General features: G+C 40.9%; 2 protein-coding genes across 4 annotated transcripts in view; one reads left to right on the plus strand and one right to left on the minus strand.

Annotated features, from left to right (window-relative positions):
- Positions 1-70: 70 nt before the first annotated feature.
- LOC143177576 (transmembrane protein 234 homolog) lies at positions 71-1,611 on the plus strand. 2 transcript variants are annotated; one of them, XM_076375589.1, is made up of 4 exons: positions 71-326; positions 406-557; positions 644-803; positions 876-1,611. In XM_076375589.1, exons 1-4 carry the CDS (start codon positions 311-313, stop codon positions 950-952), a joined length of 405 nt encoding a protein of 134 aa, XP_076231704.1. In that variant the 5' UTR covers positions 71-310; the 3' UTR covers positions 953-1,611. The 2 variants fall into 2 exon arrangements, with proteins under 2 accessions (XP_076231704.1, XP_076231705.1); XM_076375590.1 differs by having other exon boundaries at positions 644-770.
- A 105-nt stretch (positions 1,612-1,716) lies between these two features.
- Blo (bloated) overlaps positions 1,717-16,047 on the minus strand; it is a 130,571-nt gene continuing 116,240 nt past the window's right edge. Inside the window, exons 4-8 of one of the 2 annotated variants that reach the window (XM_076375587.1) lie at positions 6,624-6,836; positions 4,400-4,560; positions 3,782-3,993; positions 3,466-3,699; positions 1,717-2,991 (exon numbers count right to left, since the gene is read on the minus strand). In XM_076375587.1, the coding sequence (XP_076231702.1) occupies positions 2,798-2,991; positions 3,466-3,699; positions 3,782-3,993; positions 4,400-4,560; positions 6,624-6,836 (1,014 nt within the window). In that variant the 3' untranslated portion in view covers positions 1,717-2,797. Of the gene's footprint in view, positions 2,992-3,423; positions 3,700-3,781; positions 3,994-4,399; positions 4,561-6,623; positions 6,837-16,047 lie in introns of both variants that reach the window. The other variant, XM_076375586.1, reaches the window with a different exon arrangement.

Below are 16,047 nucleotides of genomic sequence, written 5' to 3' on the forward strand. Positions count from 1 at the left end.
GCTAGATGACGCCAAAGGCATCTTCTTCAGTGGGTTAGGTCTGGGTTAGGTCAAACAGCCGATGGTTCACTCCATATTTTGACTACTTGTTTACATACTCCCTGTTTTTGCAATAAATAAACAGTTTCTATTACTATCATTGCAACGTAGTGTTCCTAGCATAAAGCCATTAACTTCAAAACTTCAAATAACATGAAAAATAAATAAGTGTAATGTGTAATAGAACTTAATTGTTTAATAACTTAATCCAGTTGGATTAACTGGAGTCACTTGATGTAAGTTAAGATTTATGTGGCATTGAGTAATAAAGATGCCAGCATCTTCGGGTAAGAATTAGTTTACCTATTTCACATTTATATAATACAAAATGCAGCATAGGTTTCTATAGTACAAAATACTTTATAGGTTCTATAGTGCAGCTTCTATTTGTATCATTGTTATGGGGTGTAACGAATCCCTTTATTAAAAAAGGGTCACAAGGTTTAGAAAATGTGAAATCATCTTCTAAATATGGTCAGTTTTTTAAGGAGATCAAGTTTCTTATTACAACTTTAGAGGTATATACTTCCTGAATGTGTAATATCTTTAAAAGCTATCATGTTTCTGTATTTCAACTGTAATGTAACTGCATTTATTTTGACAGTACATAATACCATTTATTGTTAACCAATGTGGGTCAGTATTATACTTTTTGACTCTGAGCGATACAGATATTTCTTTGGCTACTCCAGTCACTAATTCTCTTACCTTTGTGGTAACTGCAATAACAGGTTGGATGTTAGGCGAAGAAAAGACACATAGAAGTTAGTGTATTTTCCACTACCTATTAGTTAACATTCAGTTGTAGAACTTATGTAAGTTATTTAAATTTTCAGATACATACATTGGAATGACATTGGTTTTAATTGGAACATTTCTTTGCTGTTGGGATAAAATAGATGTAACTGAATAATATTTAATCTAGTTGATTTATACTAAATAAAATATTTTTATAATGTTCTAGTTACATATATAGACTACGTTTTAAGTCAGATAAAATTTCATACTATGTATGACCCGATTATATGAAATATAAAGTATAGCTTTTAATGAGTGTTAATCAGAAACAATAATTACATGCTGTTATAAAATACATGGAAGATGTACAATATTGTGATTTATTATTAGTATTGAAAATATTTGGTATTATGCTCGTTTATTTATTTCAAGTTAATAACTGTGTTACAAAATATAATTTTCATTCTGGGACTTTTACCTTTAGATATTTAACATTTTGTCTTACAATTATAGAGAAATAATAAGTATGTTAATAGATAGTACAAACTAATCAATGGAACACTACAAATTGTCAATATATCCATGATATTTACATGCAAACAGTAAGTGTCCATATGTACATATAACGCAAAGAGCACCAAATAGAATGAATGTTGTAAATGATTCACTTGATGACTAACGTTGTTTTAGAAGATGTATAGCAGTGATAACATATAGCAGTAAAACAGATCAAATTCTATGTATTTGGCCAGCAGACCTGTTTTTACTACTGCAAGTATTGATATTTTATTTTCGTGATATTTTTGTTAATCAATATATTCCCCGTTTCAAAAATCTTAGTCTGTGACTTATTTGATTATATACTATAACTTACATTATTTATATAATCAAAAAAAAAAAAAAAAAAGATTAAGTGGAGACACAATAAAGTGAAGTGAAGACAGTTAGAAATAAAGATTATTATTACAAATATTTACAATTAGTGTATGTAAGTAAGATCACTTCGATCTATGCACAATAAAACATTTAAAAATTATACATAAGTGCTAATCATCCTCTTTTACAATACGATTGTTGCAAAACAATTTAAAAAATATCTTTACTTTTACATTATTACACTATACCTTATTTTAAGACGTATTACCTGTTATATTCATAGATTAGAATACCTTGCACGTTCAGAAATTTTGATTTGTCTTTTAACGATGTGTATACACTTAGGAGAAATGGCACTCTGATTCACGGTGACATGAAACAATTTTCTTTTGTTCTTATGACTCACATGCATTATATTCAGAATTTTATCATAAACGCATTTATGGACTCTTCAGACATAGTAATAAGCTTATTAAATAACGAATAACGTATTTGTTTAAAAAAAGCTAACGATACAGCGTGGACAATATAATTTCTTTTAATGCATTCTCATCTTACGTAACAAATTTAATTTGTTAAATTTGGTAGAGAGAAGGCTCTATCATGAAAGGAAAAATTCAGCATCGGAAGTTATCGAATTTAAGCAACTGTATTTTATTCAAGTTTATATAATACTATCAGTAATATCTTTCATCTGTTGATCCCCTCATTTCTTCGATTTAAATTCATTTATTATTGCATGAGCAAGATAACGTTGATTAATGACAATAAAACATGTTTAAATGCGTGCCCATATTTAATAATTGGTTCTGATTTATTACGAATACGCATGTGGCCATAATTCACCTTGGCAAAAGTGGTTTTGATACGGTTCGGTGATTCTCATAAGCGCAATTGAAATTTGCATTGTTCACAATTACAATTACGCATTAAGCTTGCCAAATCTTTATTCGGTTAATAAGATTATTAATTCTTTTCTGTTCGACACTTACATTGTACATTAGAAGAATAAAACAAAGTAATAATAGTAGCTGGTAGAATTATTCACCGCGAACGGTAGATCGGCGCCGCGTGCATCGTTAATCCCTTACGATTACGAATTACTTATGAAACTCAAGACTAGCATTGATCAATGGCCTCCCCCTCAAGCCCGGGACTTTTTGCTCTTCAGTTTGAACCATCCCGCACTTTTGTTCGGATCACGTGGAACAGATGTGGACCTGCTTAGTTCTGGTTTCGAATTAACGCCCCGTGACTTGGTGGCCAGCGATTCCGTGGAAACGGTTCTATCCACCTTCTGCTTGTCCTTCGATTTCAGCGTACTACGATTGATCGTGCCTGCAACAGAATTTCTCAGTCAGATGAATTTATACTCAATTTTAACATGCTAATTTGTTACGGCTAAATTACAAGATACGGTGTAATTTAGATCATTTAATACTGTATATCATTTACTAATAGGTGATATCTAGATAGTAGGAACAAATATTCTTTGTATTAACACTAGAACTATTAGAGTCGTCGAAATGATGGTACTTACGATTATACTCATTTTTTAAATATGTTATTCTTGTCTCAGTTAATGCTGAATAAAACTAAAAAAGTATGTAAATGAGCATTACTTCTACACATTATGTACTTTTGTAAAAGTTTTGTAAAAAGAATTTGGCACATGGTTAAAGAGAGACATTTTTAGATCCAATAGTTCTAGTATTAAAATGCATACAAATTAGACTACAGTCTTTAAATCACTCTTTTAGCAATGTTTACCGGTTTTTGAGAGATTATCCTTGCTTCGTCGAGCATCTTTACCTCGACGACTTAGCGTCTCGCGACTTCTTTGCCTGCGTCTCATGGTCGCCATTGGCTTTGGATGAAGTTGCTGGTCGTAGTTGATTTCGAAGGGTTCCCTATAGTGCCTTGGCTTCCATGGCGCGAGAACACTTACGCTCCTCGATACTGTTCTCGTGTGCGATTGTAGGGGTCGATTTAATTCCTCCCTGCTCGCCGCTCTGCGTCTCTCGTTGGGGCCAGGTATTTCGCCCACTAAAAAGGAAGGGAAAGCAGTTAATCATTCTGTACATTGTGCCATAATTACGTTCATGAGAATGAACATTGGTGTCAGTACCTGTGGCTGCGTGGAGGTATACGACAGATCTCTGTGATCTCTGCGAGTTCTGGCTCTGTTGACTGCTGTCCCCGGTTGTACTCTCACCGGAAGACAACGCGCTCTCTGCGAGTCTCGGTGGTTTCCGCGGCGGCGAGAGGATTCCCAAGGTGTGGCGGCTGGAATTTGTAACATCACGCCCTGGACAGGCATGGTCGTCGGCTCGTTTGTTTCTGGAATATCAGAAATTTCGGTCATACTGTGTACCTATATGTATGTATTTCAGTAGAATAGAACCTCGATTAAGTGGGTGGGTCTCTATTAAAGCTCCCACAGATCAACACGTATTTTCTGCAACGGTAGTGAATTTTTCGTGGCGTCCTTTTCGTACCAATATTAATTCGATTTGTTATTTGTGTTAGCCCGATTAATCGAGGTTCTACCCACTTTATCGTTTAACTCCTACAGGATGTGAAATACTTGATACTATAGAGCAGAGTGAATGGTTTCACTATTTGGAAAAGGATCTACATTCTATTTAGTTGTTATAATAATTTAAAGATTTCTGGAGTGTAAAAAGTGAAAGATTTGAATAATATTAGCAATATTCTATGGCTTGTATTGTAATGTCCACCTTACCTTCGATCTCTATTAGACGAAACTGACTCCTGATCCGTGTCACCAAAGAAACGTAGGCTCTTTTGAACAGAGACTCTTTCGGGAGCAGATGAAACTTCCTCGTCCTCGGTTCCGGTTGTCAAAATCTCGCTCTCTGGTATTCTGGGCTTCTTTTCCACTGTCTGTAACAAGAATATAATATAGTAATACATATATGAATTCCATCAGAAATAAATGGTTATTAACACGTCTAAAATTCGCGTGACATGTGTCTGTCTCGGAACTTACACATTCTACTTGCGCGTATTAGTCAGGCCAGGTACAGCGATGAAGTAGAGTAAGTCCTGAGTCAGACACATTACATGTACATATAGGATGAGTCTCGCAACTGTATCACCTACATTTTCTAGTAAACTATTTGTTGCATGAGACAATGTTTCAAACGAAACATGTTTGGTATCAAATGAAGCGTCCTAAAAAGGAGCATCCCCTCGACACCAAAAAACTTTCATTTGAAACATTGTCTCATGCAACAAATAGTATAAAAAAAATTCAAGTGACACAGTTGCAATACTTACTCTATACACTATCTGCTTTTGGTGGAGACATGAGAACCTTAGCCCTTAGCCCTTAGCTTAGCCACTGTTTGAACAGTGATTCGAAGTCCAATTTGGAAAGTACGCACAAATAGTGACTTGAATTATTTCGAACGAAATATCTTATCACATCTGTCCTTTATGAATCAGGACTAAAGCTAATCATCCAAAAGAACATTGCTGCCATCGCCTATGTCTAGTGACTGTATCCCAGTCTCTACGCAGCCCAAGAGCGCGAAGGTGTACCTTCCTCCTGACTAAAAAAATCGCTGGTTCCCGCTCGTTTTCATCCGTGGCGCCTTCATGAGTCATAATCCCCTTCGTTCCTTCTCCAACGCTCCGGCCGATCTCGGCTGGCTGCGATAGATCATCGTCCACGGCGAGATTCACGCGCACGCAATCATCTCGAACGGGGGAACGAACGGCCGCGGCCGCTATCGAAGCGAGAGCCAAGAGGATCGGGAATATCGGTTGCCCTGACAGAGATTATTCCACGGGCCGATGGTTAAAGCTAGGCAGCCCCCTGATCGGCACTTAATCTCGCGATTAAATTAAACCACAGAGCGCGGAGTTAGTTAAGCATTTAATCAAACTGGTAATTGGAGGTTGTACGGGCCTAATGGCTCCGCTCCGTAGCGACCTATGCTGACTGATGAATGCACCGGCTTCAACTCCCTTGGCACGCCGCGAACCCGATAACCGGACCCACGATCCGTTCGCTCGTTATCGGATGCAACTCGTAAAAATCATCGACTTCGGGCTTACACGGCGATCGAGCATCACACCCCCTCCACTGGTTGGGGAAAAGTGGTTGGAAGATGAGTCTTCTTTGGAAATTGTGTTAGAACTAGGGTAAGTGTGCCTGATACTGGACAGCAGCTAATATTGGACATTAGCTGTGTCTTTGAAGAATGAAATGCAAGGAAGTGACCAAACTGCAAAAGTAATATCAGGGAGTCCTCTCTTTATTTTTGCAGCTTGGTCGCTTTGTTGTATTTCATTTTTTAAAGGTATAGCTAACGTTCAGTATTAGGCAGAGCTATAGAACAATGAAGGAAAGGTAACTATTCAGTAGAAGATTCTACAGTATTCTTGTAAACGTATTTGCAGCACTGTGGAGGCGTTTAGCGTAGCGTTATGGGCGTAGCAATGTTTAAAAGTACAGAGTCCATTCTCTACAAAAACATCGCCCACTCGTTACCAATTTTGGAGCGAGTGTCATGGATACGTTTCTGGAATTTGATTACTCTGGACAACCGTTCCTTATGAATGATGTCACGAACGAGAATATCCTGTGTCACGCATTCTATCGCAGGGTCTTCCAATATGCTTTCTTCTGGGATAATTAACCCATACTTTTATTTGTGGTATTACATTAATAGTACAGCTTAGGCATCAATTAAGTATGCAAACTGAAGACGAGATAAGTATTTTATGAATTTATTTGGAAATAAATTCAGAAGCTACTACAGCTATATAATTTGAAGTCTAATAGGGGTGGTTTTAAAATATGAAAGATTTTCAATTTCAATGTTACAAATGAGTATAACTATCAATTTTAAAATACTAAATCTTTTCTATTGTCTCTTAGCCTTCAGTAAAGTAGAGATTTATTGCATTTGTGAAGTTTTATAAAAATTCTAACTTACTTTTACGTTCGATTTATTCTTCCTGGATAAAGACTTGAACCAGCCCTTTCGTTCAGCTTCCTGTCCCTGGTTTTCCCTAGTAAGGGTGTTAGTCGATTCGCAAAATGTTTCTTCTCTAGTCAGCGTGCCTGTAGATCTTGACAGCCTTGTCGGCCTGGGCGGACTGGGACTACCGCTGGGAGTGGATAGGCGTCTGCGTTGGCTGTACTCCTCCTGGAAAGAAAAATGAAAAAACACATTATTTGATATTCATTTTAGAAGACATAGAAAAGCAAGTTTGAACATTTTCTCTTTTTCTTCGAAAATGAGTTGGCTTCGAAAAGAACTTCGTACATATCAGTTTAAATTAAAAGTCTCTCAGGTACCTCTGACTCTAGCATCCCAAAATTGAACTTTAGCACTAAATTCTATTTCTCAGGAAGTAAACCTAAGTTTAGAAGTCTAGAAGTAAACCTAAAGTTAGTATCTAGAACATCCCCTTGGTATAATCTCGTTTACTGCATTTTGACATTATGTAAAGAGAAAGTTTTGCTTGCCTTTACTGTCGCTCAGGTCTCCAATAAAAGCAAAGTGAGTTACTAAGTTACTACACTCATGAGTTAACTCCAGGAGCGAGTTCCTCGTAATAAATTCGTCAGTGACCATTGAGCCTCCATCGAAGAACCCTTCGCTCTCTGAATCTAGCGCCCCCCTAATCTCAGAGAGTCCCATTAAATTTCAATTACCCTTCCGCCGTTACTCTCCGATCATCCGGCGCGGTCTTCCACTCCAGCCGCGACTCCCACATCCGCCACCCAGATCCAGCCATCGCTTACGTAAAAACCAGTACAATCAATCATGCGAACGACTGGCCAGCGATCCAGAAACACACGCAGTCACCGAGGACACCAACGGGGCCCTTCCAGTTCCGACAATCAGCGATCAGACCGAGGAACGGTCTCCCCTTTCGCGGCGTATTTACACGGAACATTAAGATCTTCGATGCTCCGACGGCGGGGCAGAGCAAACGGAACCCATTGCCAAGGTAATCCGATCGGCGGTGAGTCACGTGGGTGGTATAACTTGATTCGAGGCACTGGTAGCTGGAGGGGCCTCGGTACACCGTTTTTCTTTTTTTTTTCTTTTTTTTTTTCTCATCCGCCATCCCTCCCAATTATATTCCGTTGTCCCAAACGTCGCCGGGGTAGGGAAATTAGATAGAGATAATGAGGGTTCCCGCGACCGAGCGAGGGGATTGCCAACTTGTGCTTGCCCCGTTCGATCATCGCGCGGGTTTCATTCCGCCTTCGGCCATTCGCGAAGAGAGAGATCGCCGAGCGTAAAACTGCTGGACGACGCTGGCAGACACGTGTCCGTTTCATTCCCGACGACGTCTACGTCGTCATTATTATTATCATGTTTCGCATCACCACCATCATCAACGCTGCCACCTCCGTCATTTACCCTGGCTCTCTCTCTCTCTCTCTCTCTCTCTCTCTCTCTCTCTCTCTCTCTCTCTCTCTCTCTGTATGTATGTGTGTGTCTCTCTCCCTCTTTCTTTCTCCTGACATGCATAACGCGCGCCAGGGAACCGGACGGCTCCGGGCGTTTTATCGCAACTCTGGCTGTTTATTCATCGATACTCTTACAAAAGAGAGCCGGTACCAGCCAGCCTCGGCTATCTAGCCGTGCTCTATCCGTGTTCCCGCTCGAAGAAAATGCTCGTGCGCTCGACGGAGGAGCATGATTCCCAGCGGGAAAATACAATCTCGGGATCCCTGGCCGCGGCTTGCCTCCTAGACATGACGAATCGGAGTTTGTCTTTAGAGTTACATAATACGGCTCGATCACCTGATTACCTTGATCGTGAAACTATTTGTGTGACGGGGATGTGGAATGCTGGATGAGAGGGAATTGTGGGTAGATGGAGTGATGATAGTGGAAGAAATATTCTTTTTTCAGTGTTTTAGGGGAATATGTAATTTCGTATTCCGTTCTTTTATTGTGCTTTATTTGGTTGATTCGAGTTTTTAAATCACTGGCTGCAGTATTCTGTGGTTGTAATATTTAGTTGCAGTTTATTTTCCTAATTTTTTTTTTATTATTGCATTGTAGATCGCATTGGATGTGCATGTGAATCTTTAAACACGAAGATTTTCCGAAAGTTTAAAAGACACTCGACACTGACAGCAAATCTTAGGATTAGCGTAAAGACTACAATTCTGTGTCAATATCTATGCAACCTAAAGCCACTGTGTGTCTTTAATCCTTTTATTGTCAAGGTACCTACCATCCATCGGTACTACCTTAAGACTGTTTTAACTTCTAACTTTTTCTTATTATTAAATATGTGAAAAAGAATTCGATTCCCAATAACATTTTTAAGGAGTACAGGATCACTTCTGGATATATAAAAACTAGATAGGTAAATATTGGCTTGACATTTTTCACCATATCTGTGGTTACATGTTTGACACTAAAAAGGTTAAAATCAGATTAAATTACACTGCTTACATTTATTCGATCTTCCCCCTAACTAAATTAAAGCTCACGTTTACCCTATCAAAGGCCTGAATAGTATACCTCGAAACTAGAGCCCCATTCGGAACAGTCTCACAGAGGCAGCATGCAGCAACAAACTTACAGCGAACTCGCAGAGTCCACCTGCCCCAGTGTCCCCCAGCCAAGCAGAGAGGTGTTCCACTAGGTACGACCTCACCGAAGCGGTGGATGCGTCGCCAGAGGAGCTTTCGATACGCAATATAATAACATATCGCGCGTACGCGTCCGTGGCCTGTACCCACCGCATAAACTCTTAAATGACTCACAATGAATAGCCCATATCGCGGAATCATCTGCATAGTACAAGCACGGCGCGCTTCCCTGGCACTCTCCATATATACGAGCAACAATATCCTCCGTGTAGTTTCCATAACGAGTCGTGGCAGCGACGACGGCGACGAGGATGAGGACCAGCGAAGACGGCGACGACGACAGGAAAAAGGAGAAGGAAGAAGGGAGAAGGAGCAAGGGAGTTTCGTACCCCGAAGGCATTGTGACCCACGCACCGCCCTGTTAACTCTTACAGCACACACCGCGGCACTGGTCTTCTTCCTCCTCTCCCATTTTCCGTCCTTCTCGGTTCATTCTTCCCTGTCCTCGTCCGCCCGTCGGCCTCCTCTCTGCAGTCCAGCTTCGTCGGGGAACGCGTTATGCGCGGCTACTCCCTCGCAGGGACTGGCGTGGGCCGTCGAGATTGGGATAGGTCGGTTACGTTCTCTCGAGCGCAACGCGCCATCGGGCGCGTGCAGACGGGCAGCACGCGTGTGCACGCACCGTGCACGATGCACACGCGCTCCTCCTACCCTGACAACCTTCCTTCTCCGACTAGCTTTCCTCCCCTGCTGGTAACTAACACCTCTGGTACCTCTATGGATTTTCTCTTTATTTGAGGTGTATCGCTATTTTGAGACATTCGAGGCAAGATATTTCTTATAAGACGATCCTCAGGGGAAGAAATTTCTCTTTTGGTTCAGCTATATTATTATAACGAAGAGGCAAAGTTGCTTCGGCTTTTAGGGGTAAATTCTGAAGCTATTGAATGGATTTGGAACATTGTTTCACTGTTTGGAAGATTATTTTTTCTTGAGTGACAGGCTATGTTTCATATTGTTTCAGTGTTGTATATCTTTGTGTAGTTTCTGTGGATCTAAGTCATAAAAATGATTGCCATCTGTGTCTGATTCTCAAGTATTTTCTGAACGTTCTCAGGAAATAATCACTCCTTCGCGATCAACGTAAGACCGTGTAAAACGTGTTTACACAGTGATGAGGTTTCATTGTCCATTCAGAAAGCATCGCAGTTAGAAAACTGGAACCTAGAAGCAGTTATATTCATATAAATAACATTCCTAAGAGTTTCAGGACGTTTTTCACCGAGTTCCAACAGGATACGCTATCAAACTTACTGAAGCCTCCCCTTGAATCATCCCATGCAAGAAATTCCAAATAATGAACCGCGTAGCTGCGCGGTAACCAGCCGAGAATATCAAGATAAGTTCGAAGTTTGCTTGCAACTATGTATCGCATGAGCTGCGCTGATATGGTAGGATCGACATTAACATCTACAAGATCCTCATCATCGATAATGCGGAACGAAGTGAAGTTCGAAATCGCCCCGTAAATTCTCCCAATTAAACTTCTCTTGCCGCTTCGATCCTACGTACGTTTTAACGAAGTTGATCAACCATCCTGCGCACGTCGACAGACTCTGCTTTTTTCCTTCGTCGATTTTTCCATAATTCGCTTTGCGGTATGCCGTGGCGTGGGTAGTCGGGGCGCGCGAGCAAATCGGCTGGGTGAAAAACTGTTCATCCTAAATGGAATATACGCAGATTGAAAGTAACTCTCCTCGCTGGACCTCGGCCTGTTTCGCTGCTCCTTTTGGGATAGCGGGGCCGTGGCCAACCACACGGGGATTGCATCGTGGTATTGTAAAGCGAGGCGAGCAGCTCGGGTGTTTAAGGGAATTGAAAGCGAGGGAAGCGAGACGCGGAGGCGACGAGGAGAAACGAGAATGCGTACGGGGGCAGAGAGAAAGAACGGGGAGAAATAGGACGCGCACCGTATAATGTCGGCGCGATAAAAAGTATAATGAGAGGGAATCTTGCCGCTGTAAGTACAAAGGAATATTGCAGTAAGATCTGTAACGCGCCATGCCGCAAAATAAACGAACCACCATGTGTAATGGGCGTTGAGGCTAGACTTGATTGTTGTCTATTGTATACAGGGTGATTCTAGAAATTGGGAAACGTTCTGATATAAGAGATATAAGAGATGATAGTCCTGTGAGTAAGTATAATATTTTTCAAAGTTTCAAAAATGAGGGAAACTAGTTTACATTCGTTTAAAAGTGTGAGTACCTATATAGGGGTAGTTTCAATTGAGGAAAGTACTCAGAAATAGATTGAAGAAGTAAAGAACTCTAAAAGAGAAATAATTATAGATAATTTCTATAACATTTTCTGCCACTTCTATTAAAAATAGTTCATCATTTTTAATGAAGAAATTTGGAATAGTAGGATATTTTTAAGGACATTTTTGATTTGTGTCTGATCTGCAAAAAAGAGCTACGTCACGGTCCAGTTTCTAGAAGCAGCCTGTAGCGCGGTTCACTTGCAGGGACGCGTGCAAGTGTCTGTAACCACTGACCAAACAGACCTGCAAGAGCGTGTGGCTTTGCGAACAGCTGAGAATAGTGAAAGAAAGCCAGAGAAAAAGCCGCGAGACGCGATACAAGAAACGTCGATCTTAGATATCGAGCCGACAGAGAAGACGTGGTTGGATCTCTGGTATGCGCTTCCAGGAAAAAGTGATCGTCCTTCCGTATGTTTATTCGTGTTCACGGTGATCTGTTTCTTTATTCTCTTCCTTGAGAACGACTAGCATTTTTTATAGCCATCATCTTAAATGATGCATTAACGCTTTAGAAAAGTATACGAAGAGCATTAGGAAGAAAAGCATTAGGAAGAATCATGGATATCGTGATCTGGGAAATTAATCTGACTTTTTTTTATCAGAAGAGTTTCTTCTTTTTTGAAACACAATGGGAACTGTAAGGTGAGGTATGAAATTGGGCTAGATGCATATTCCATCGGCGATCGGTATGAGAAGTCTCCTTAGAGCATTGCTCCCAATGCTTTTGATGCTAATGAAAAGTCTCCTTAAAGCAGGTATGAGAAGCCTCCTCGGAGCATTGTTCCCAATGCTTTTGATGCTAATGAAAAGCATTAGGAACAATGTTTACCAGGGGACTTCTCATACCTATCCTCTATAGAATATGTATCTAACCCAATTTCATACCCCACCTCGCGGTCCCCATTGCATGCGTACCCCATCGGTGCTAGAATGAGAATTCCCCTAAAAAGCATTAGAAGCATTGTCTTACAGGGGGCTTCTCATGTATAGCCCCGATAGTATATGTATTTAGCCCAATTTCATACTCCACCTCGCAGTCCCCATTGGATTCCAAAAAAGAGGGAGCTCTCGTGATAAAAGAAAAAAGTCAGATTGATCCCCCAGATCACGATACCCGTTCCCAAGTTTCTTGTCCCTACGAGCGCGCACAAGGTCGTTCGCTCGTGGCAGCGACGTCGACTATCCACGAGGAGGTATCTAGTAGAGAAAAGAGGGCGAGAGAGAAGCGTCGTCCCCGGTTGAAAACCGGATGCACACTTTTGCGTCCGTGTTGCACGGACGAGCGACCACCGCCGCTGCCATTAATAATCGAAGCTCCGCGTCGATGGGTGGGTGGATGGGTGGCTGGCTCGGCCCGCCGATGCGGTTTACTTTCTTTGGAACAACAATACTTAAGGGGATCCTCCGTGATACACTTGCTAGGCTGTCAATGGGGGTACGCTCTGCGCGCCATGGGAAAGTTCGAGCTTCTCGGCGGATCATTTCGAGACTATTCGAGCGAATCGACCGCGGAACGCCCACGGATGGGTTGCCAACCCGCTCGTGCACGTTCCCTCTTCTGTTCGCTCACGTCTGTGCGTGGAACGCGAGAAAACACGCGCGTTTTCTCCCCTTTTGCTGCCTGTGCTGTGTAGGGGATGGTTGCTGAATTTGGACCAGCGCCTAGGTTGGACCACCAGTGTGCTTACCTTGTAATGTATAGACAATTTGAGCTGTATGGTACTATCATATAGAGCAAACCAAAAGTAGTTGCTTGCATTGGACATTCAAGTTCAATATAGATAATGGCAGAATATTACAAAAGTAATATCATTTTAAAAGACAAAACGAAGGATTCTCAGCAGTTTTGTGTCTTATGTAAAGAAATCAAGGAAGAAAATGTAATAAAATCCATGAAATGTGGTAACTTGGTTTCACACATCGTGTATAGGAGTAAATATAAAATTAAAAAAAAATTATTGGCTAGATTATTGACTTATACTATGAAATTTTGAAAATGAATTATATTATCTCGAAGGCATATGTAGTCACATTTTTTTCTGCTATCTCTTAAATATTCAAAACATTTTATTATCAGCCTATAATAAAAAATACTTAATGAAATGACACTGAGGTGTAAGAAACGGATGGCCATGACTGTCGAAGTTTTGCGATCAGACCGAGACTACCTCAGGTACTTGCTACATAGGCCACGCAAAGAATCGTGGAGGAGATCGAGGGGATGTAGCTCGTGCAGTGTCAGCGAAAGGGGGAAGAGGGAAAGGGGCAGAAGAGAAACTTCGAATGAGACTGCCTTGGTAGGGATCGCGTTGTCGATGTTGATGAATATTAATTATTCTGATCGTGACGAGATTCCACCAGCGTCCTCCTGTGCCTGAATAACCGGCTGCTGATTGCGACCTATTTGCAAGTTCGCGTGAAAATAAAGGGACAAATGAAACACAGGATGCAGCTTAAAATAGCTTGTGACACCACATGGAACTGGGGGTTCTTCGAAAAAGTAGTAATATAGTGTGTATAAGGGATGAATTCCAATTATTTAGTTTCTGAAATTTTACATGAATTATAAGTTATAAATTTTTACACCATGTTTAGAATATAGACTCTAGTTGCTTAGAATTATTCTTATTTTCAGTGAAAGTAGTACTCAATAAATTTGTATGCACAGTATTTTTCTTTGAGTGACAATTATTCAAATTTGATCCCAATGCTGGGAGAAAGCTTTATGCAAGCGACTGCCTTGATACCCATCGCCAATCCCGATGAATATTAATTATTCAGATCGTGACGAGATTCCACCAGTATTCTTCTGTATAACCGGCTGTTGATTGCAACCTATTTGCAAGTTCGCGCGATCTCTCCTCTTTCTGCCTTCAAAGGCAATCCCTCGTAATGCTCTCGCGAAAATCACTCGTAATGCAACATTGAGAAAATTATTATTGACATTGTAGAGGCAGACTTGTCGACTCATTCGGATACTCATTTCAACATTGTGCCTTCGGGGCTCTCTTACCAGCACTGCAACTCTGCACTTTTGCGTTCATTATTTTCTATCTTGAGGATGGGAGACCATTGAGCTTTCTCATTATTTTCTTTTTCTAGATTCTGAGGACGCATGCTGAGATTGGTCGTTTCCTTTGTGTTGTATTGATCATTTTTCTAGGATATAAATAAAACATTTTTCAGTTCTTTTTGTCTTCTCATAAATGACAGTAGCTCAAGTCAACGAGTAACACTTTTTATACTTTTTACAAAATTCTTGTAAATTTTACGTTTAGTTGTAAGAACTTCTTCATAGATACAATACTGTTTCTGTTTAAACCTGATGATACTTTGTTTCCCTTTTGAATCAACGAGCCGGCGAAGTCTCGTTCTCAAATAAATCCTGTATTAACTGAGATTAAAAATGCAGAAATTCGTGGTACTATGCAAAACCTCTCAGCACGATTTTGTCTTGACCACAAAACGAATTCCTTATGCTTCAGTATCTTAGCGCGAATTTAATGGCGCGCGTACACAATGCAATACGAAGAAAAGGGTCGCAGTACGAAGAAAACGGTCCAATTGTTAGGACATCGAGCCAAGCTCCTTCGTCACCCTACGTCGACGAAGATCTCGAAATTATAAAAAAGCCGTGGGTTTCGATCGAGCTATGCCTGCCCAGAAAAACGATCCATTGTGAACCGTCACGCCGCGTGGTTCCCGCAGTGACAAGCTGCATCCTAATCCATGATGGGTACATCGGTTGGTATACAGGCTACTTCAAAATGTGCAGTCCAGTTCGAGAAGAGACAACTAAAATAATAGCTTTTTAAAAAGATGTTGGTTTGGAAAAAATTCTAAAAGATGATTCTTTATACTCAAACAAAACGAGAATTAAGAGTAACAATTATAGTTGAGACTTCTTTTACGAATCTATCATTGCCCCAAATGTGTCTGACCTGTCTCATTCTACTGACACCGCTGCGCCAGACATGCTCACTGCACTCTAACAGTAGACTATGTCCCAAGTCAGACACTACCTCCGATACAAATCCTCAAACACACTTTCATCGTTTTGTTATTTTCGTCTTATCTTATCAAATAATGTTTCACAAATTTAGTCCCGAACGATAAAACCACGCCAGTTAAGCATTAACAAGACTACCGTAGAAACCCATCCGTCTTTGAAGCACACACACGAAAACGCTCCACCATAACTCATCCACGCCCGAGCAACCGCTGCACTTCAAAACCCATTTTCCAATCCGCCATACGCTCGGCGAGTAAGTCGTACAGCGGAGAGCAATCGTACGCAGGGAGCGCGTGGGTAATAGAGCCGCAGTTAGTTGCCAGAAGGACCGTATCTAGTTGGTATCTCGTCTCACCTGTGGGCGGCATTCAGTCGCGCGCGGGCAACGGAGTCATCTGCGCGCACGAGCGTACCCTCGCGATACATATTGACCAGTCGGCACACCGACAGAGATTG

This window comes from Calliopsis andreniformis, chromosome 3, assembly GCF_051401765.1.
Source record: "Calliopsis andreniformis isolate RMS-2024a chromosome 3, iyCalAndr_principal, whole genome shotgun sequence".
NCBI lineage: Eukaryota > Metazoa > Arthropoda > Insecta > Hymenoptera > Andrenidae > Calliopsis > Calliopsis andreniformis.

What these genes read in the sequence shown, in the direction of transcription:
- LOC143177576 (XM_076375589.1), top strand. An exon ending in TTCTTATTACAACTTTAGAG is followed by an intron (nt 558 to 643) that starts GTATATACTTCC and finishes TTATTTTGACAG; the next exon opens with TACATAATACCATTTATTGT. An exon ending in CGAAGAAAAGACACATAGAA is followed by an intron (nt 804 to 875) that starts GTTAGTGTATTT and finishes TTAAATTTTCAG; the next exon opens with ATACATACATTGGAATGACA.